Here is a 21,789-nt window from a genome sequence, read left to right as displayed (position 1 = left end):
CACCTGGCTCCTGCCATCGGATCAGCGCGGTGCGCCGGCCGCAGCGCGCTACCGCGGCGGCCATTGGAGGGTGAACCAACGGCAAAAGGAAGACCTTTCTCTCTGTCTCTGTCTCTCACTGTCCACTCTGCCTGTCCAAAAAAAAAAAAAAAAAAAAAAATTGGATCAATAGTAGTTATGGAACTCCAAAACTTAGGTGAGTAGGAATAGCACAATATTAGAAGTAATTGCTAACTAACATGGCTTAAAATGGTAATTGTTAACTAACGTGGCTTAAAAATGGTAAGGTCAAGGGGCCAGTGCTATGGTACAGTGCCTACAGCACCAGCATCCTATAGGGGTGCTAGTTCAAATCCTGGCTGCTCTACTTCCTATCCAGCTCCCTGTTAATTCATCTGGGAAAGCAATGGAAGATGGCCCAAGACCTAGGGCCCTTGTACCCATGTGAGAGACCTTGATGAAGCTACTGGCTTCTGGGTTCAGCTTGGCCCATTGGGGAGTGTTGTGAACCAGTGGATAGAAGACTCCTCTCTCACTGTTCATATCTCTATAACTCTGGCTTTCAGATAAATAAACAAATCTTTATTTTTTTTTAAATTTTCAATTCTCTTTATATACAGAAGATCAATTTAGCATATATTAAGTAAAGATTTCAACAGTTTGCACCCACACAGAAACACAAAGTGTAAAATACTGTTTGAGTACTAGTTATAGCATTTATTTACAATGTACAACACATTAAGGACAGAGATTCTACGTGAGGAGTAAGTGCACAGTGACTCCTGTTGTTGACTTAACAAATTGACATTCTTGTTTATGGCATCAGTAATCACCCGAGGCTCTTGTCATGAGTTGCCAAGGCTATGGAAGCCTTTTGAGTTCGCCAACTCTGATCTTATTTAGACAAGGCCATAGTCAAAGTGGAAGTTCTCTCCTTTTTTAAGAGAAAGTTACCTCCTCCTTTGATGGCCTGTTCTTTCCACTGGGATCTCACATGCAGAGATCTTTCACTTAGTTTCTTTTTTTTTTTTTTTTTGCCAGAGTGTCTTGGCTTTCCATGCCTAAAATACTCTCATGGGTCTTCAGCCAGATCTGAATGCCTTAAGGGCTGATTCTGAGGCCAGGGTGCTGTTTAGGGCATCTGCCATTCTATGAGTCTGCTGTGTATCCTGGAATAAGCAAATCTTTAAGAAAAAAAGAATAAGGTCAAATAAAAAAAATGCTTAGTCCTGTTTACACACAAATGTTTATTTGAAAGGATATTAATATAGTTGAAGAAAAGAAATTCCAATATGGGAAATACATTCAAATTGAACAATACTCCAAGGGAGAGTTTTGTGGAGGATGCATTTGACCTTGCAGTTAGGATGTTAGTTGAGGTACCTCTGTGCTTTATTGGAGAACCTACATTTCATGTCTGGCTTTTGATTCTAGCATATTCTGGTGCAGCCTGGGAGAGGCAGTGGCAATGCTCAAGTCAGTGAGTTCCTGCTATTCATCCTAGGAGTTCTGGCCCTTGGCTTTGGCCTTGGAGGCATTTGGGAAGTGAGCCAACAGATGGCAGCTCGCGCTCTCTCACTCTCTCTCTCTGCATCTCAAATACATACATAATTTAAAAATTACATCTTGATATACTTCTAAGTGCTTTGTCTTGTTGACCACTTTGATGATAGAATAATGAAAGCAGTATGTTTCCAATAGATGATGTTTGCCATTTTTCTCAGCTACTCGTATAAAAATTCTATCTCATTAGTCTGATTGTGGGTCTTTCTTCTTCACCTTAATCTCCACTTATGTTCCCTGTCTCTTTATGTGTTGGCACTCTGATGTATCCTAGATTTGTATTTTCTGTAGTTACACTCATATGAGATTAAAAGTGTTAGTTTTAATCTCCTGGCCAGAATATTTTCTAGATATGTAACATTTCCTTTTTTTTTTTGACAGGCAGAGTGGACAGTGAGAGAGACAGAGAGAAAGGTCTTCCTTTTGCCGTTGGTTCACCCTCCAGTGGCCGCCGCGGCCGGCGTGCTGCGGCCGGCGCACTGCGCTGATCCGAAGCCAGGAGCCAGGTGCTTCTCCTGGTCTCCCATGGGGTGCAGGGCTCAAGCACTTGGGCCACCCTCCACTGCACTCCCGGGCCATAGCAGAGGGCTGGCCTGGAAGAGGGGCAACCAGGACAGAATCTGGCGCCCTGACCGGGACTAGAACCGGGTGTGCCGGCGCCGCAGGCAGAGGATTAGCCTATTGAGCTGTGGCTTCTGACCAACATTTCCTTTTATAAAATGAAGATGAACAACTTTATAGAACTTTGTGAGGCTTATAGGCCATGTATGTAAAGTGCCTAGCATAGAACCAGATATTTAGTAGGTAACAATAGTAATGATAATGACACAAGAAGAAGGAGTAGTAACAGTAGTAGTAGTAGTAGTAGTAGAAATATGAAGACTACAGTTGCTACTACTGCTGGTGTTTCGTTATGATGCTATTAGAAGCATACTCTGCTGACACAAAAACTTTCAAAGCACCATTTCACTTTTTAAAAACTTTTTAGACTATTCTGCTTAAAAACTGTTTTTTTTTCTTTAAAAGTATCAAATTATTTACTCCATAGTTGCTTCCTTACCTTTTCCAGTTACCTAGTGACTGCATTACTACAGTTTCTTAGCTGTTCTCCCTCTTTATACGTTGCTCTAATGTACATACTCTGTATCTCTGCCAGATGAATCCTCTCATCTGCTGCCTGTGACGTCAGATTTAAGCTGTGAGCCTGTGGGTGTGGAAGTGGTCAGCTGTGATTCTGGTGAGAGGAGAAGGGGCAAGATCACGAAAGATCTGAAGTTATAAAGTAGAACATTTACTTTTTATTTTGACACAATTCGAACACCTTCAAAGGGTTTCTAATGAGGATATGTTTTAGAAAAACAATCTCTGTTCAGTTTGGAGACTAGTTTTGAAGACTGAAGGTAGGGAGACTACTATGAGACCAGTAATGGGGCTGGTGCTGTGGCACAGTGGGTTAACGCCCTGGCCTGAAGTGCCGGCATCCCATATGGGTGCTGGTTCGAGACCTGGCTGCTCCACTTCTTGTCCAGTTCTCTACTATGGCCCGGGAAAGCTGTAGAAGATGGTCCAAGTCCTTGGATGTGGAAGACTGGGAAGAAGCTCCTGGCTCCTGGCTTTGGATTGGTGCAGCTCCGGCTGTTGCGGCCATCTGGGGGGTAAACCATCGGATGGAAGCTCGCTCGCTCGCTCGCTCGCTCGCTCTCTCTCTCTCCCTCCCTCTCCTCTCTCTGTGTAACTCTGACTTTCAGATAAATAAATAAATCTTTTTAAAAAATTGATTCTAAATGATTTTGTTTATTCCTGTATTTTTTGCTGTTTGTCAAGAATGATAAAGGTTTCAGCACATCTGTGGTTGATTAAAATTTTTGGTTTCAATATAAAAACTTAAAGCCCGTATACATTGATTTGACACATTACAATTGTATTTAGGCATATTTAAAACCATTTGAGTGGTTCAGCTCTCACTTGAGTTAACCATAGTGAGTAAATGTCTGTGTCATTAGTAACTAACCAGTAGCCTTCCTGACTGACCAAGTTTTCAGAATCTGTGGTGTCTCTGGATGTTTTGAGTTGACGGTGGGAAGGATACTCTTCTAGGTGCTGGAGATACAAAGACATACAATCTAGTCATGGTTCCTCTTTAAGACTTCTGACTTAGTTGGAAAAGCATTAATGCTAATATTAAAAATTTAAAAATGTGATTTCTGTGATAGGTGAAATTAATATTGAGTGAGTATTAGTAAAGCTAGAGTTGTTAGGAATGTTTTCATTAGACCTCAGAATCAGCCCTTAAGGCATTCTGGTCTGGCTGAAAAGCTCATGAGAACATTTCAGGCATGGAAAGCCAAGATACTGTGGCAAAAATGTCCATGAAGGATCCCTGTGAAAGAGACACCAGTGGGAAGAAGGGGCTATCAAACAAAGATGTACTTCTCTCTGAAGGGAGGAGAGAACTTCCACTTTGTTTATGGCCCTGTCTGCTGTTAGAGATTGTGGATTCAAAAGGCTTCCACAGCCTTGGCAACTTATGTCAAGAGTCTCTGGTGATCACTGACATCGTACATAAGAGTGTTAATTGTTAAATTAACAGCAGGAGTCACTGTGCGCTTACTTGCCATGTAGGACTTCTATCCTCAGTGAGTTGTGTTATGAGAATTAACTGTAAAACTTGTTCTCAGTTTGTGCGCAAATTGTTGAAATATTTACTTAGAATAGAGTTGGTCTTCTGTGTATAAAGTGAATCTTTTTTTAAATATTTTTTTTTCTTGTCATCATTCCGTTCTCGGTTCAGTCTTTTTTTTTTTTTTTTTGTAAGATTTTATTTATTTATTTGAGAGGTAGAGTTACAGACAGTGAGATGGAGAGACAGAAAGGTTTTCCTTCCATTGGTTCACTCCCCAAATGGCTGCAACAGCTGGAGCTGCGCCGATCCAAAGCCAGGAGCCAGGTGCCTCTTCCTGGTCTCCCACACGGGTGTAGGGGCCCCAAGGACTTGGCCATCTTCTGCTGCTTTCCCAGGCCACAACAGAGAGCTGGAGGGCAGGTGTGGTGGGAAGAATCACTATATTCGTAAAGTTGTACTTAGGAAATTTGTACTCATTAAATAAAAGGTTTCTTTGGGGGAAAAAATAGAATGTTTCCATTGAGGGAGTAAATTTGAGCTCTATCCCTAAGTAACTGGGGAGAGCAGCAAGAATGATATTCAAAGCATGGGGATCATTGGGACTCCAAATACGTTATCTTTCATGGCATAATATACCAAATTTTATGTAGGCCAGAAGTTTTTCAGAGGATGGAAAGTAACATGAGTCCGTTTTGGGGGGATTACAACTTTTGAGATGATGGTTTTGAAAGCAAGCTTGATCTTGAAGGCAGTACAGCATCAGCAGCTTGGCTCAGCAATCACATATTGCCAAATAACCTGCTCAGCTCTCCTTGTGTTACTAATATTGCCTACGTGTCATTCGTCAGAGATGTTTGGCAAGTCATTGAAACACTCTCAGCTCTAGTTTCCGTATATGTATCAATGGTATAACAACTTACTGCTAAATTTATGGGCAAATGAAGTGTTCAGCACAATACCTAACAAATAATAGTATTCTGTAAATAATAGTTTTTCTCCCTTCTCTCAAGACCCTTTGTCTTTTCTTGGTATCTCCAGTTACTTAACTAAACTCAGAAGAGTCTATGAAGATTTTATGGTGGAACTGGCACTGTGGCATAGTGGGTTGCAGCCTGCAGCTCTGGCATCTCATATAGACAGTGGTTTGAGTCCTGGTTGCTTCACTTCAAATCCAGCTCCCTGCTAATGCACCTGGGAAAGCAGCAGAAGATGGCCCAAGTAGTTGGGCCAACCCTGCCCCCAAGTGAGAGACTTGAAAGAAGCTTCTGGTTCCTGCCTTTGGATCTGCTAAGCTCTGGCTATTGTGGCCATTTGGGGAGTGAACAGTGGATGGAAGATCTTTGTCTATCTCTCTCTCTCTCTCTCTCTCTCTCTCTCTCTGTAACTCTACCTCTCAAATAAATAAATCTTAAAAAAAAAAAAGAAAAGAAAAAAGATTTTATGGTGTTGATACTAATATAGATTTTTAAGCTCTAACTTGAGAGAACATGCTTCTTTCAGTAAATGTTCCTTACAGCTCACTGCTTTAGTTTACTTTTGTAGTAGTGTGAAAGGGGATCCTGTTTAGTTGCCATTTATTGGATTGAACTGTATGAAATTGCCAATTTGTGACGTTACATATGAAAATGGTAATTTCATGCTATTCAACCTCATTTAACTTAGGACTGTATATGGTATAGCAGTAGATGCTTAAAATACTTTGACTTTTTTTTTCTTCATTTTTTTTTAAGATCCTGATAATTTAAGTGACTCTCTGTTTTCTGGTGATGAAGAAAATGCTGGGACTGAGGAAATAAAGAATGAAATAAATGGAAATTGGATTTCAGCATCTTCCATTAATGAAGCTAGAATTAACGCCAAGGCAAAAAGACGACTACGGAAAAACTCATCCCGGGACTCTGGCAGAGGCGACTCAGTGAGCGATAATGGGAGCGAAGCCCTTAGAAGTGGAATAACTGTGCCAACCAGTCCAAAGGGAAGGTTGCTAGACAGACGATCCAGATCTGGGAAAGGAAGGGGACTACCAAAGAAAGGTTGGTATATGACGTGTCTATCCAAAGGAACAAATGGGGAAAAAATGATCTGGTCCTTGTAGTATAATTTCCTTTTCTACCAGTGAGAGTAATTTATCAGTGATAGTTTAAGATTTATATGTATTTTTTCATAGCAATAATTTTAGGAACATCCCAGCTTTTCTTTAGGTGAATGCTTTTCTCTCATTTTGAGTAGAACTAATTAACTTTTTCCCCCAGTGAAATGCTGAATACATTGATGTTTTTCACAGTTGTGCATTGTGCATGTACTCTTTGTTTGAAACTAATTATGTCATTGTTAGGAATAATACAAATTTGATTGCTCATGTCTGGTCATAAATTGTTTTCATATTAATTGTTCTGAATTGCTGTACTTATTTTGGATGCCCTGAACTGGTCTGTTTCACTGCTCTGTCTCCCGTGCCTGGAGAAGTGACTGTCAGTCATGTAGCAGACACCTACACATTTGTTGAAGGAGGGTGTGATCTGTCAGCCTCAGTCTGCAGCAGGATTTTGATACAGCCTGGAGATTTTACCAGCTTCAGTTTATAGCCTAGGATACTTGGAAAGTATTCTTGTGATCACCAAAAATTGCTGTTGTTATTGAATAGTTATATAATCAGTGTTTAGATCAAAGTAAAACCTAGTTACCAAGTATAATTCTTGCTCTGATGGCAAGAATTGTACTCTACATAAAAAATAAAAAAATTTCAGAAAAAGAAATACTGGTGACATTGCAAAGGTTCTTTAGAAAATAATATATTGGGCCATATAAAACTTTAAAGTTTATATGGAAAAGCATCTTTCAAAGTTTGATTTGTTAAATGGCAACTGGTTTGTGTGTGTGTGTGTGTGTATGTAGAAGTAGCGAAAAATAACTACTGTTAATGCTTAAATAGCAATTAGTTATTTGTAACATTGCTAGTTGCACAGTATTGTTTAATGTGTACTTTCACATCTAAAAAGTATTTGGCTTTAAAGCATCTGGTGGTGGTCACTATGTTTATTAAATAATTTTTCCTTTGTTTTCTATGCCACATTTTACTGCCTCAGTATGTTTCTTTTTGTTTTGGTCCCAAGAAATGGCAAATAACATTTAGAGCTCAGCTGCATTATCACTCCCTCAGGGTCCTCAATATAACTATCATTTAGATTTTTTCCATTTATTTTTGCTTATATTTTAAAGATCTGCCTTTTTAGTTTTTAGCTTTATAAGCTACTTCAGTTTAACATTTTTGGAAATAGATGATAAAATATACACAAGCTAATCATTGGAAAAGGAATCTGAATAAAAAGGAATTTAAAATCTAATTCTCAACTGGAAAAAACTAGTATGGAAATTAAAATTGCTTTTTTCCTGTTATTTAGTATTTGAACATTTATAATTATTTCTCATTTCAGTTAAAATTTATTAATTATGTGATCTTCCTTTATTTGATTTTTCAGGTGGTGCAGGAGGGAAAGGTGTCTGGGGTACACCCGGGCAGGTATATGATGTGGAGGAGGTAGATGTGAAAGATCCTAACTATGATGATGACCAGGTATTGGTGTTTGACTTTTTTAAAATTATAAAATGTTTATAAACGTCCTAACTTCATGTTTGCAGTTCGCTTACACATTTCATTAAATCCTATATGTATAAATATTTACACATACACACAGACATACACATACAAAGCTGTTAAGTTGTATATATGTGCACATAAACACCCACAGACACGCACACGCATATTACGCTGGTTTATAGGTTTTAGATCATATACTCAGTAGTTTCAGATTATTAGTTTAATTCTGGATTGGGAAACCAAGTTCACAGTAACTGATAGTAATGTATTGTATAATTGTTGCTTGGTTTCTTAAGAATGAAAGTAGGCCTTTACAAATTCACTTAGGATTGTTAAGTTGACCACTTTTCAGTAAATTCTGTTGAGTTAGTATAGTTTATAGTTTATAGTAATGATAATTTAGAAGAATTATGTTAGAATATGTTTTAGTGAATGTCATGAAGGAGTTATGATATTAGGCTCATTTTTAATATTGCTTAAGGTGGAAATTGTGATTTTTTTTTTTGTACATGTCTGTACCTCTCTGTTTATAAAAATACAGTTTAAAATTTTGGGGGACTAGTGTCGTGCCATAGCAGGTTAAGCTGCCACATATAGCACCAGCATCCCCATGTGGGCTCCAGTTTGAGTCCCGGCTGCTCCACTTCTGATCCAGCTCCCTGCTAATGTACCTGGGAAAGCAATGGAGGATGGCCCAAGTGCTTGGGTCTCTGCACCTATATGGGAGACCTGGAAGAAATTTCTGGCTCTTGGCTTTGGTCTGGCCCAGCCTGGGACGTTGTGGCCATTTGGGGAGTGAACCAGCAGATGGAAAGCCTCTTTTTTTTTTTTCCTCTGTCTCTCACTGTGTCTCTGTAACTCTGCCTTTTTGGGGTAAAATTTTTTTTTAAAATTTAAATTTAGGAACTGGCATTGTGGTGCAGTGGTTAAGCTACCAGTTGCAATACCAGCATCTCATGTTGGAGCACCAGTTTGACTCCTGGCAACTCTGCTTCCAATCCAGCTCCCTGCTAATGCACCTGGGAAAGCAGCAGAAGATTGGTCAAGCCCCTGGGCCCCCACTACTCATCTGGGAGACCTGGATGGAGTTCCAGGTTCCTGGCTTCAGCCTGGCCCTGCTCTAGCAGTGGTGGCCATTTGCTCTCTTTCTCTCTTATCTGTTCCGTTCTCCGTCACTCTGCCTTTGAAATAAATACATAACCTATTTTAACCGATCTTTTAAATTCATTTTCATTTTTTATTTGAAAAGTAGGAATAAAATGAGAGTGAGCTTCCATCTCCTGGGTTACTCCCCAAATATCTTTAACAGCTGGGACTGGAGCAGGTTGAAGCTAGGAGCATGGAACTCTGTCTCCCATGAAGGTGCAGGGATTCAAGTATTTGAGCTATCATCTGCTACCTCTCAGAGTGTGCATTTAACAGGAAGTTAGAATTGGAAGCAGACTCTACCCAGGCACTCCATTGTGGAATACAGGTGTCCTGGCTTAATTGCTGCCCCAAACACCCAATCCGTATGTACCTCCTTCCTAGGGATAATTTTGAGAATATAAATTTTTAATAGATTTTGTAGTGAATTTTTAACATATTTGTCTTTAATGGAAAAATTAAAAATAGAGTGATTAATTAACCTCATGTCCCAGCTTTCTACTCATCTCCCAGTTATCAATAACTAACTCGCAAGCAATTATGTTTTAGACTATACCTTCATATACTCTGCCTCTTCTGTTGGCTCCTACATCCACCATATACTGGGTTATTTTAAAGAAAATTTCAAATATTACGACTTTCTTTAGATGTACTGTCATTGCATAAGATATGACAAGGTGACAAGAATTTATACAGGAAAATATCGGGTATATGTTAGATTGGTTTTATTGTGTATTTATGTATGTAGTTACCTATTTTAATAGTTGGGCATAGAATTTTTTTTTTTATTTATTTGACAGGTAGAGTTATAGACAGTGAGATGGAGAGACAGAGAGAAAGGTCTTCCTTCTTTTGGTTCACTCCTCAAATGGCTGCTATAGCGGTGCTGGGCTGATCCAAAGCCAGGAGCCAGGTGCTTCTTCCTGGTCTCCCATGCGGGTGCAGGGCCCAAGCGCTTGGGCCATCCTCCACTGCCCTCCTGGGCCATAGCAGAGAGCTGGACTGGAAGAGGAGCAACCGGGACTAGAACCTAGTGCCCATATGGGATGCCGGTGCCGCAAGTGGAGGATTAACCAAGTGAAGCACGGCACTGGCCTCCTAGAAATTTTTCTAAGAGAATATTAGAAATACAGATATTTAAAATCAGTGGTATTCAAATATTAGAATCTTTGCTAAATATTCATTAGTCTTTGAAGTATATGTTATCGCTTCTAGGCATTCTGGCTAAGATCAAGTGAAATATATGTTAGACTGAAGCCAGTAACATGTTTCTAAACAAACACTTCAGAGATTTTTTCTTATATGGGCGAGAGAGATGCTTTAATGATGAACATTAATCTTATTTTTTGAAATTTCAGTTAAACAGTGATTTTCAGTCTTAAGATTTCCCAGTCTTACTATAGCGTTGATTTTTGTTACACTTGATGATAATACAAATAAAGAAGGCTTTGGTTTCTGCTTCATTTTTTAAAAAATGGAAGTGTAAATGAAATACTTAATGTGCTAGGAAGCCATCTTAAAACTTGTTGGTTACTGAAAGGTTGCCTTTGAGAGACATAAAAAATTAACACAAGAAAAAGGAGTTGGGAGCAAGTCGCATTTGCTGTAGCTAATGGTTCCATCTGTACATTGACTTACTGTATTCACATTGTGTAAAAAAACAGTGACATATAGATATACTTGTATATACATATAGATATACTTGATATACATATAGATATACTTGTAATAATATAAGTGATCAAAACATGAGCCATTTCTTTATCTTGCCCTAAATGGAGATTACTAACCATGTTGAATATACTAGTAAAATTATATATAACAGTTTCCATTTACTTGAAATGTTGTTCTTTAATTATAACTCTTCTCCCTGCCCCTCACAGGAGAACTGTGTTTATGAAACTGTAGTTTTGCCTTTAGATGAAAGGGCATTTGAGAAAACTTTGACACCAATCATACAGGAATATTTTGAGCATGGAGATACTAATGAAGTTGCGGTAGGTTTAAGGTTACAAATTTATTTAATATATGGAGAAAATACTGTTATAAACAAAACATATCTAGGATGACCTTGAATCAGTAAACAAGCATTTTCTTTTGCATAAATGAATTTCTAAGCAGTGGAATAAAATCTCTTTATGTTAAACCAGTTGTTATATATTTGGGATGTGGGAAAAGCTATGTGCCATTTTCTTCCCTGAAAAATGGCACAGCTATATAGTATTTTAAGAATGATAATGTGTAAACTGTAACATTTTTGTAATTTATAAAATATAATTTTAGCAATTTCAGAGCATTTATGGACCCTCTGAAACCTCTTCAGAGACCTAAGTTAAGAATGCCTGACTTAGTTTCATTTATTTGACACTTATTTCGGTGTTCAGTATTAGGATAAAGTTTATCTTTGTACTCTGTTCAAAAAATTGAGAACACCAAAATAAAGATTTGAAAAAATAGACCAAAAGAATAAAATTTAGATTTTTTAACAGCAAATTTATAGGGGAATATTTATTTATTTATTTATTTATTTATTTTTGACAGGCAGAGGACAGTGAGAGAGAGACAGAGAGAAAGGTCTTCCTTTTGCCGTTGGTTCACCCTCCAATGGCCGCCGCGGTAGGCGCGCTGCGGCCGGCGCACCGCGCCGATCCGATGGCAGGAGCCAGGTGCTTCTCCTGGTCTCCCATGGGGTGCAGGGCCCAAGCACCTGGGCCATCCTCCACTGCACTCCCTGGCCACAGCAGAGAGCTGGCCTGGAAGAGGGGCAACCGGGACAGAATCTGGTGCCCTGACCGGGACTAGAACCCGGTGTGCCGGCGCCGCAAGGCGGAGGATTAGCCTAGTGAGCCGCGGCGCCGGCTTATAGGGGAATATTTACTGTGCTAATTATGAATTGCTCATAAGTCTAGAAGGATAAAATAAAACAACTGGTATAGTTGGGATTACTAAGCTAAAGTAATATAATTGTACCATTTGTAAGACTTTGATAATGTAGATTCTTGAAATTCAGACTGGACTTTCTTGATTTGCCTGATATTGTGAGGTTTGATATCTTTAGATTTGTTGGATTTTAACACAACTCTTTGTTCAGTGCATACCACATGTAGGAATTTGTGAAAGATAATTCCTGCCCTTTTGAACCTCAGTCAAGTGAAGGAAATCGTATGTAAACAGATTATTAAAACATATTGTAAAATACTCTGTTATTAGATATGTGTAGACAGGGACTGTTGAAATCTGGGTGTCTTCCTAGTGTAGAACCAATAGTATATTCTGTTATTGAGTAGTGCTATGAGCAGTTTCAAAGAAATATAACATGGAGAGCAATAGATGATTCTGCAGCAGTTAAAGAATGGTTGAAGAGAGTTTTCTGGAAAGAGTAGTATCATGTCTGAAATTAATGAGAAACTTGTTAAAGTTCAGTTGAGGAAGATAAAATGGAGTGGGGAGTGGAGACTACTTACCAAGGCGCCAGTACATGGCTGTGAAAATAATTCTGGCACCCTCATAATACACCGTGATTTAGAGTCTAAGAAAACTTTCAGTAAAGAGGCGGTCACTCCAAGTCACTCAGTTAGAACTTAGCCTCTAGACTAGACTGCCTAATTCCATTTCTAGCTTGGCCAGTCCTGTGTGCCCTCAGCCATCCCTTAATATTTTTCTGAGCTTTGGGTATGTAGGCATGATGTAATAAAGTAGTACTCAAATATTATTTTGAATATTAAATGAGATACTATAAATTGGCTGTTATTAAGTATTGGGCTATTTTATATATTTATTTTTGATACTTGACACTACACTTTTATGGGATATAGTATATTTTGATATATGTATATCCAATGTATAGTCATAAAATTAGGGCAACTAGCATTTCTATCACTTCACACATCATTTTGTGTTGAGAACACAGTCCTCTCACTCTGCGCTACATTAGACTTTTCAGTCAGTGACCACATAACTCTATGAGGTTGCCTAGTGACATCATAGCTGTCCTAGTTTAAGTACACTTTATTATATTTGTAGAATGATGGAATTGCCTACTGATGGATTTCTCAGGATGTATTTCCAGTGTAAGTGATGCATCGGTGTGTATAATAAATTGTTACAAACTATTTTCACTCTATTGTGCTATAGAACTCTAGAACTTACTCTTTTCTAACTGTATTTATTATATTTTAATAGGAAAAATTTCTTTTATCCTAGCATGTTAATTCCACTTAGAAACAATTACTTAAGATCTCATTTTAAATTTACATGAAAGTATAAATTCTTGTGGAAAGGTTTGAAGAAAAGTAGAATATAAACAACTTACAGTAGTGTAAAATGACTTTCCAGTCAATCATAAAACAACGTTCCTAGAAATAACACTAATAGATTATGAGGCAGAAGGTTAGCTAACTCTTAATACCCAACTTAGATATGTAGTGTAATAAGCTTTTTTTTTTTTTTAAAGATTTATTTATTTATTTGAAAGAGAGAAGGAGAGGCAGAGAGAGAGGTCTTCCAATTGGTCTTCCCCAGTTGGCTGTACTGGCTGGAGCTGTGCCAATCTGAAGCCAGGAACCTCCTCCTGGTCTCCCATGAGGGTGCAGGGGCCCAAGGACTTGGGCCATCTTCTACTACCTTCCCAGGCCATAGCAGAGAGCTGGATTTGGAAGTGGAGCAGCTGGGATTCAAACCAGCACCTATATGAGATGCTGGCATTGAAGGCGGCGGCTTTACCTGCTACGCCACAGCGCTGGCCCCAGTTTTAATAAGCTCTTAAGTATAATTCACATTCTTGAATTTGGTGATGTTCAGGCAGTTAAAGCTTGACAAAGTGGAGCCCTATCTAATTTATATGCAAAGAAAGATACGTTATCCTCTCCCACAAAAGAGACTGGTAAGGATATATAAATAAAAGGTCAATTTTCAAAAATTTTATTGAATTGTAGTGACATTCTACTCATTATAAAAATGTTATTTTTAAATTAGGAAATGCTAAGAGATTTAAATCTTGGTGAAATGAAAAGTGGAGTACCAGTGCTGGCAGTGTCCTTGGCATTGGAGGGCAAGGCAAGTCACAGAGAAATGACATCTAAGCTGCTTTCTGATCTCTGTGGGACAGTGATGAGCACAAATGATGTGGAAAAATCGTTTGATAAGTTGTTGAAAGATCTGCCTGAGTTAGCACTGGATACCCCTAGAGCACCACAGGTTTGTACGGTTTCTTTTGTTCATTCTCTCCCCATGCTATGCTTCCTTTGCAGAAGTAATGTGGTTACTCTTAGTAAGTTTTGGTAGATGGAAGGGAAACAGCCCACGTTTCCTATCACACAAAAATAGCCCTTCAACATTCTGGTGTATTTTTTCTAGGTGATCTTTGTTATAATCTGTATCAGACTATAAATTTAATTTTATAATACTGCTTTCCCCTTGTACTCTGTATAGTTTCAAGGCCATTAAATGTGTGTGTGTGTGTGTGTATTTTTTGCAGTGTATGTGTATTATATATAGTTGAGCTGTTTTATTAGCTAGAATTTAGAAAAATACAGGTTGTTATAATTGAATTTGCTTGACTAGTGTTCATTATAAAGTAATTCTAAGTAAGAAAATTTCCTTTTCTACCTTTGAAAACATGAAATTGTTCCTATTTTGGAACACTTAAGCATTAACTTAGAGTATAGGTAGGTTACTTCTAAAATGATGTTTTTGTTATACTTCTCAATGACAGTCTGTAAAGTATTGAGCTGTGACTCCAACATGGACTTTTTTTCTCCCAGTTTTGAAGATTTATTTGAAAGGCAGAGTGAGAAAGAGGGATAAAGAAGAATAAAGAGAGATCTTCTATCTGCTGATTGACTCCTTGAATGCCCACAATAGCCAGGGTTGGGCCAGTTGTGCAGCTAGGAGCCTGAAGCTCCATCCAAGTCTCCAGTGTGGGTGGCAGGGACTCGAGTACTTGAGCCAGCATCTGGCTCCCAGGGGCGTTAGCAGAAAGCTGGCTTGGAAGTGAAGTGGCCGGAATTCTAACCCTGGCATTTGGGTAGGGGTTGCGAATTTCCCAAGTGTCAGTAACCTGGCGCTCCACAACACCCACCGCTTTTTCCAAAATTTTTGTACTAGTACTCACTTTAGAAAAAAGATTTTATAAACTCATTTATTACAGAACTAAAAAAAAATCCAAAAGAAGAAAAGGCCAGCAAAAATAACCACTGTTAAAATTTTGATGTTAAGTTTTCCACTTTGCCTTCTATGGGTGTGTGTGTGTGTGTGTATATCAATGTATGGCTTTTGTATATCCTTTTTGTTTATTTAAAATAGAATTATATATTGTAAAGTTGATTTTTCTCACATCATAAAATATGGTAAATATATTTTCATGTGACCATATAGTATATGTTCATATCATTTAATGACATCTTTATTATTGGATACTAGTTTCTTATTTTTATAATACTGTGAACAAATTGTCAAATATTTCTACACACCCTCATAAGTTAAATTTCTTTAATCAAAACTTTTTTGAGAAAGCCTAATCTTTTTTACTTTCTGAAAAGAAGTTTCACTTAAACTCATTCATTTAACAAATATTATTGACCATATAGTAGGTTATCAGAAAGGGTGAAAGGTGTTGGGGATTCAGTAGTAAGCAAAACAGATCTGGTTCCCACTCTGGTGGCATTTAACTCAGGGGAGTGTTTGCCAAGCAGAACTAGAAGGTACAGAACAGGTGTTTTTATTGAATATTCTGACATGTCTTTCAGGTATTGACTGTGTCATGTTAATGAATCTATTTTAATCTTTTTGTATAATTCTCTTGTTCTTATTATAGTTGGTGGGCCAGTTTATTGCTAGAGCTGTTGGAGATGGAATTTTGTGTAACACCTATATTGACAGTTACAAAGGAACTGTAGATTGTGTACAGGCTAGGTAAGTAAATTTTTTTTTTTTTTTTTTTTACGTTTTAAACTTTTATTTAGTGAGAAAGATGCATAGGAGAGTGAGAGCTTTATTTAAGAGAGAGGTGAATAGGGGTTCATACCGAGCACCAGGAACCAGGCATGTGGATGAGCATCTAGGCCAGGAAGTCTAGGGTGCGTGCCCGAAGGCCACGTGCCCTGGAGTCATGGGGCTACAGCCAGCCCCCTCTTGGCAAGAGGCCAGGGAAGAAGAGAAGGAGTAAATTAATTTTTCTTAGAGTTTCAAACTTGGGGGAAATTCTATGGCTTTCATTGAAATGACAATTGCATTAGACATTGTTGACATTTGTTACTTGTCTTTATTTTCCACTGTTAAACCACATGGGAGAGATTGTTGGCCTGATGTAACAGGAAGAGGACAGTACCAAAATGCAAAAGTTCTAGGTTTCAGCTAGCCATTAGCTATGCCTTCATGCAAAGCCACTCTCTTTGGGCCTCAGTTTCCTTATTTGTAAAATGAAAGCATTAGACATAGAATGTTCTGTAAAGTCCCGTCAGGTCCTAACATTCTGCAATTACTTAATATTCTAACAAGATAGATAATATTAACAGAAGAGCCTTATTTACATACATGTTTTTCTTATAAAAAATCTTTTTCACTCTTGTTCTTTAGTGTAATTTATTGTAGCTAAATGTGATAGTGGGAGTTAATGCTGTCTGATTTTTCTTGAGGCTTACACTTAGACTTAGCAATGCTTTTAAGTTTTCTTGTGTCTAGATATTAACTTTCTAAAGCTACTTCAGGTCATGATGCAGTGGGCTCTGTAGGGGAGGAAGGCATGGATCTAGGTCAAAGTTAGTTGTACATGAAATATTCCTTCTCAGTGTAGAGCTATTGACTTATAATATCTTTCAAGTTTTCTGGAATGTGAAATGGAAATAATAGAGTATAAACATTAACTCTTCTTTGCTTCCTACTTTTTAATTTTTAAAAAGTTTTTTAATTTCATGTTAGGTGAAAGTTTTCAGTGCATATGGGACTTTGCCAGTTTTCTTCATGATTTGTTGTAAACCATGGGCATGTCCAAGCATCATACGTTTTTTGTTTCTTTTTGTGTAGAGCTGCTCTGGATAAGGCTACTGTGCTCCTGAGTATGTCTAAAGGTGGAAAGCGCAAAGACAGTGTGTGGGGCTCTGGAGGTGGGCAGCAGTCTGTCAATCACCTTGTTAAAGAGGTACTATTGGGTATTGTTTTAAACTTTATGTATTCTTCTTCTTTTTTTTTTTTTTGACAGGTAGAGTGGATAGTGAGAGAGAGAGACAGAGAGAAAGGTCTTCCTTTTTGCCGTTGGTTCACCCTCCAATGGCCGTTGCGGCCGGCTCATCGCACTGATCCGAAGCCAGGAGCCAGGTGCTTCTCCTGGTCTCCCATGCAGGTGCAGGGCCCACGGACTTGGGCCATCCTCCACTGCCTTCCCGGGCCATAGCAGAGAGCTGGCCTGGAAGAGGGGCAACCGGGATAGAATCCGGCGCCCCGACCGGGATTAGAACCCGGTGTGCCGGCGCCGCAAGGTGGAGGATTAGCCTGTTAAGCCACGGCGCCGGCCAAGCTTTATGTATTCTTCTAAGCAAAATAAACTGCCTCCTAGTTGGTATTTTCATAAGTTCAGCCTGCAGATGGAAAATTGAATAATACTTTTATAAGGGGGTGCTTCAGAAAATCTGTGGAAAATGAGATTTAAAAATAAGTTTATTTTGGTGCAAAACAATTGAAATTCCATTCATTTTTTCATAATTTCAATGAGTTTTTTGAAGACCCCTGAATGCTAAAAAAAAAAAAAAAAAAAACAGTGATTTTTATTATATTAAAATGCCAGAATGGGCGGAGCTGTGGCTTAGAGCATTAAGCAGCTTCCTGGAGTGCCAGCATCCTATGTGGGCACCTGCTCCAGACCTGGCTGCTCCACTAGTGTGCTTGGGAAAGCAGCAGCAGATGACCTAGGTGCTTGGGACCCTGCACCCATGTAGGAGACCGGATGAAACTCCTGGCACCTGGCTTTGGTTTGGGAGCCCAGCCCTGGCTGTTGTGGCCGTTTAGAGAGTGAACCAGCAGATGCAAGACTGCTGTCTCTCTGCCTCTGCCTGTCCCTTTCAAATAAATAAATAAATCTTTAAATAACATGTCAGATTTACTCCCCATGGGTTGTTTTCTGCCTGTAATTTGGTGTTGTATGTAAGAAACCAAAAAAGTATTTAATCCCCTTATCTGCATGTAATTAGAAAATGCATGCAATTAGATGATTTATAGTTCCTGTGCTTTTGATTTTCGAGTATAATCTTTTCATGTGAGTATAATTTGATTTTTGATGAGTCTTAATTGTATATACACACACATATGTACCCCTAATTTAAGTGTTAAGGAGTTCAAATATAGAGCCTGGACCAATTTTATTTTTAAATATATAAAAATAGATGGTTTGGTGTCCACAATGTGATGATTGTATTGGTCTCCTTTAAGTGATTAAAGAATTAATAATAGAAAAATTAAGGTATAAAAATAGTCAAGGTTCCAGGGCAGTTAATCAAGAAAAATAAATAAAAGGAATCCAGACTTGAAGAAGCAAAAGTAGCTCTGTTCCTAGATAACAATGTATGTACAGAAAATACAAAGGACCCACAAAATAACCTGTCCTCTGACCAAAACCAAACTGTTAAGCAATAAATGAATTGAACAGAGTTACAGACTATAATATGAATATACAAACTTCAGTTCTGTATTATACAGTGGCAATGTGATTGGAAATGAAATAAACAATTGCATTTACAACAGCATCAAAAAGTAAATATTTAGGAATAACTTTAATGGAAGGAATGCACATTTTGTTAACTGGGAGCTGCGAAATGTTGAAAGGAAAAAAATAAATATCCCAGGTTTATAGATTATAAAGCTTAATGTTAATATGGTAAAGCTCCCCAATATTAATATTTTGAGAGACTGTCATTTTATGGTATGTGAATAATCTCAATAAAAATGGATAAGATTAAAAATGGAAATAAAATTACCAATGTATCAATTTGAGGTAGACACTATTTGGGTATTTGTTTACTTAGAAGAAAAGGTTGGACAAAGATGATTTTCAGAAATGCATATATTTGTAATTTGTTATTTAAAAAGGCATGGAACCTGATACACTTTTTAGAGTTACATAACAGAACTAAATAGTTTTATAATTACAGAGTAAAACCCTTTATTTAAATGCCATGCTTTAAATGTCAGTTTCTTAAAGCATGATTATAGAAATTCATTAGGATGTATTATAGTTACCAATTTTATTTTACTTTTGATGAGAGTATATTCCAGAAGTTGGAAGAAGGGGTTATTTAAAGTATTCAGTTGGCCCACATTCATTTGTTTACTGGATGCAAAGGGGATTATAATGGCAGTGTATAGGGAAGAACATTCCTAGTGGAGGATCTCTGGAGCCATAGATACTACTGTACAGGTTTGAGTGAGGAAGTCAATACTTACTTCTTCAGCTACAGCTTGAAGCCAAATTACTGATGCATGTTTTTAAATAAAATCCTCCTTGTAAAAAAAATTCTTAATCTAGTAATGCCCCCATTAGTCTCATTATTTGGCTCCTAGTCCGCTGTTAAGATAATGCTGATAGAAGTGAACTATCTTGTGCCATTTTAAACATTCATATTGAGACTTTCATTTAGTGCCCTCTACTGGTATTTAAAATCCTTTGTTTTTAGTGGGGAGTACTGAAGCGTTATGGTGACCATCTAGACCATGAGCATTTTTAACCTACTTATACTCAGTGATTATTCAGACACACTGAAGGATTGCATTTTGCCTCATGATTATGAACCATTTTAAACTTGGTGATTTATTAATTATTTAAAAAGTTATGGTATCATTTCAGTCTGTGTGGTGTTAGTTCATGACCCATTTGATCACGTAACATATGGGATAAGGGTGCATGACTTTCCAAAAGTCAGGAATTCTAACACATGCTAACTTTCCAATCTTGTAGATTGACATGCTGCTGAAAGAGTATTTACTCTCTGGAGACATTTCTGAAGCAGAACATTGTCTTAAGGAATTGGAAGTACCTCATTTTCACCATGAGCTTGTGTATGAAGTAAGATTACTTCGCCATGCCCAGAAGATTTACCAGTGCCCCTTTTTGTGCCAGTGGCTTAATGTTTCTTTAAAATGACATCCCTATTTTTTTGTTAAAGATTGAGAAAGTGGTTTGTAAATTTTTGTAATGACCATAAAATCCCAACCGTGACATGGTTAAAGAAAAGGGATCTGATGCATTTTCAGAATTTTTTATATGAATTAATAACCAAAACTTGTTCTTTTATTCAATTTTTTAGGCTATTGTAATGGTTTTAGAGTCAACTGGAGAAAGTACATTTAGGATGATTTTGGATTTGTTAAAATCCCTTTGGAAGTCTTATACCATTACTGTAGACCAAATGAAAAGAGTAAGTACCTAATTACTTTGAACAATTAATTTAGAATTCAACCTTAAGTACATTACTGAATAAAGACTATCAATGGAATTTTCTTTCAGGCATGTTTAGTATTATGCCTAAAGTTTCCATGTTTACTGTTTTCCCTTGGGCTTGGTTGAATCCAGGCACTCCACTGTGGGACACACACTGCGGGTGTGTGTCTTCATATTTTTGATTTTTTTAAAAGATTTATTCATTTGAAAGAGTTATAGAGAGAGGCAGAGACAGAGAGAGAGGTCTCCCATCTGCTGGTTCACTCCCCAGATGGCTGCAATGGCTGGAGCTGTGCCGATCCAAAGCCAGGAGCCAGGAGCCAGGAGCCAGCTCCCAATCTCCCACATGAGTGCAGGGGCACAAGCACTTGGGCCAACTTGTACTGTATTCCCAGGCCATAGCAGAGAGCTGGACTGGAAGAGGAGCAGCCAGGACTAGAACTGTCGCCCATATGGGATGTGGGCACTTCAGGCCAGGGCTTTAACCCGCTGTGCCACAGTGCCAGCCCCTATTTTTGATTTTTAATAAGTGTGTTTTTTTTGTTGATGTTCTTTTTTAAATTTGAGGTGGGGGTAGGGAGAAGAAAGGGAACTCTTCATCCACTGGTTCCTTCTCCAAATGTCTGGGATACCAAGATCTAGGTGAGGCCAAAGCCAAGAGCTTGGAAGTCAGTCTGGCTCTCCCATGTGGGTGGCAGGGACACAAATACGTGAGCCATTACTTGCTACCTACAGGGTGCACATTAGCAGGAAAGTGGAATTGAAAGTGGAGCTGGGACTTGAACCAAGGTACTCCATAGGCAATGTGGATGTCTCAAGTGGTATTTTAACTGCTAGGATTAAGTGCCCACTTTGTTTTTTTAGAATTATTTATTTGAGAGGGAAAGGAAGAATATTCCCATCCATTGGTTCATTCCCCTATGGCAGCCAGAGCTAGGCCAAACTGAAGCTGGGAGCCAGGAACACAAACCAGGTTTTCCACGTGGATGGCAGGCAACCAACTAATTGACCTGTATTTGCTGCCTCCCAGGGATGCACATTAGCAGGAAGCTAGGATCAGTAGTGGAGCTGTGACTTGACCCCAGGTACTACGATATGGGATGCAGACATGCCAAGCCGTGTTCTGTAGGCCAAATGCCTGCCTTTGGGTTTTGTTGTTTTAATGGTAGTGTTTGAAGTTTGAACATCTTACAACCATTTCTTGAAAGTAACACCTCAGTGGGTTTTTTGCTTATTTTTTAAAAATGATCATGTGTTCTGTCTTAATGATCTAATTTTCTAAGATGTTTTCATTTCTGTTTTATATCTAGAAAGAAACAGAAACCTTTAACAAATTATACCTTTATGTCTAGTTTCCTATTTAAAATTGTACACACTGTTGAAATGTTTGCCAGGTTCTTATTTTGCACTGTATTTTTAAAAAGGCAGTAAGTA

General features: G+C 38.2%; 1 protein-coding gene across 1 annotated transcript in view; it reads left to right on the top strand.

The window, feature by feature from the left end:
* PDCD4 (programmed cell death 4) overlaps nt 1–21,789 on the top strand; it is a 32,036-nt gene that overhangs the window by 6,581 nt on the left and 3,666 nt on the right. The window contains exons 3-10 of the mRNA XM_062213961.1: nt 5,917–6,219; nt 7,666–7,760; nt 10,814–10,927; nt 13,905–14,126; nt 15,745–15,842; nt 16,953–17,067; nt 19,873–19,980; nt 20,222–20,332. Coding sequence (XP_062069945.1) covers nt 5,917–6,219; nt 7,666–7,760; nt 10,814–10,927; nt 13,905–14,126; nt 15,745–15,842; nt 16,953–17,067; nt 19,873–19,980; nt 20,222–20,332 — 1,166 coding nt within the window. The remainder of the gene's footprint in view (nt 1–5,916; nt 6,220–7,665; nt 7,761–10,813; nt 10,928–13,904; nt 14,127–15,744; nt 15,843–16,952; nt 17,068–19,872; nt 19,981–20,221; nt 20,333–21,789) is intronic.

This window comes from Lepus europaeus, chromosome 17 (genome assembly GCF_033115175.1).
Source record: "Lepus europaeus isolate LE1 chromosome 17, mLepTim1.pri, whole genome shotgun sequence".
Taxonomy (NCBI): domain Eukaryota; kingdom Metazoa; phylum Chordata; class Mammalia; order Lagomorpha; family Leporidae; genus Lepus; species Lepus europaeus.
The sequence above is the reverse complement of the archived record's forward strand: the minus strand, read 5'-3'. Positions and strand labels throughout refer to the sequence as shown.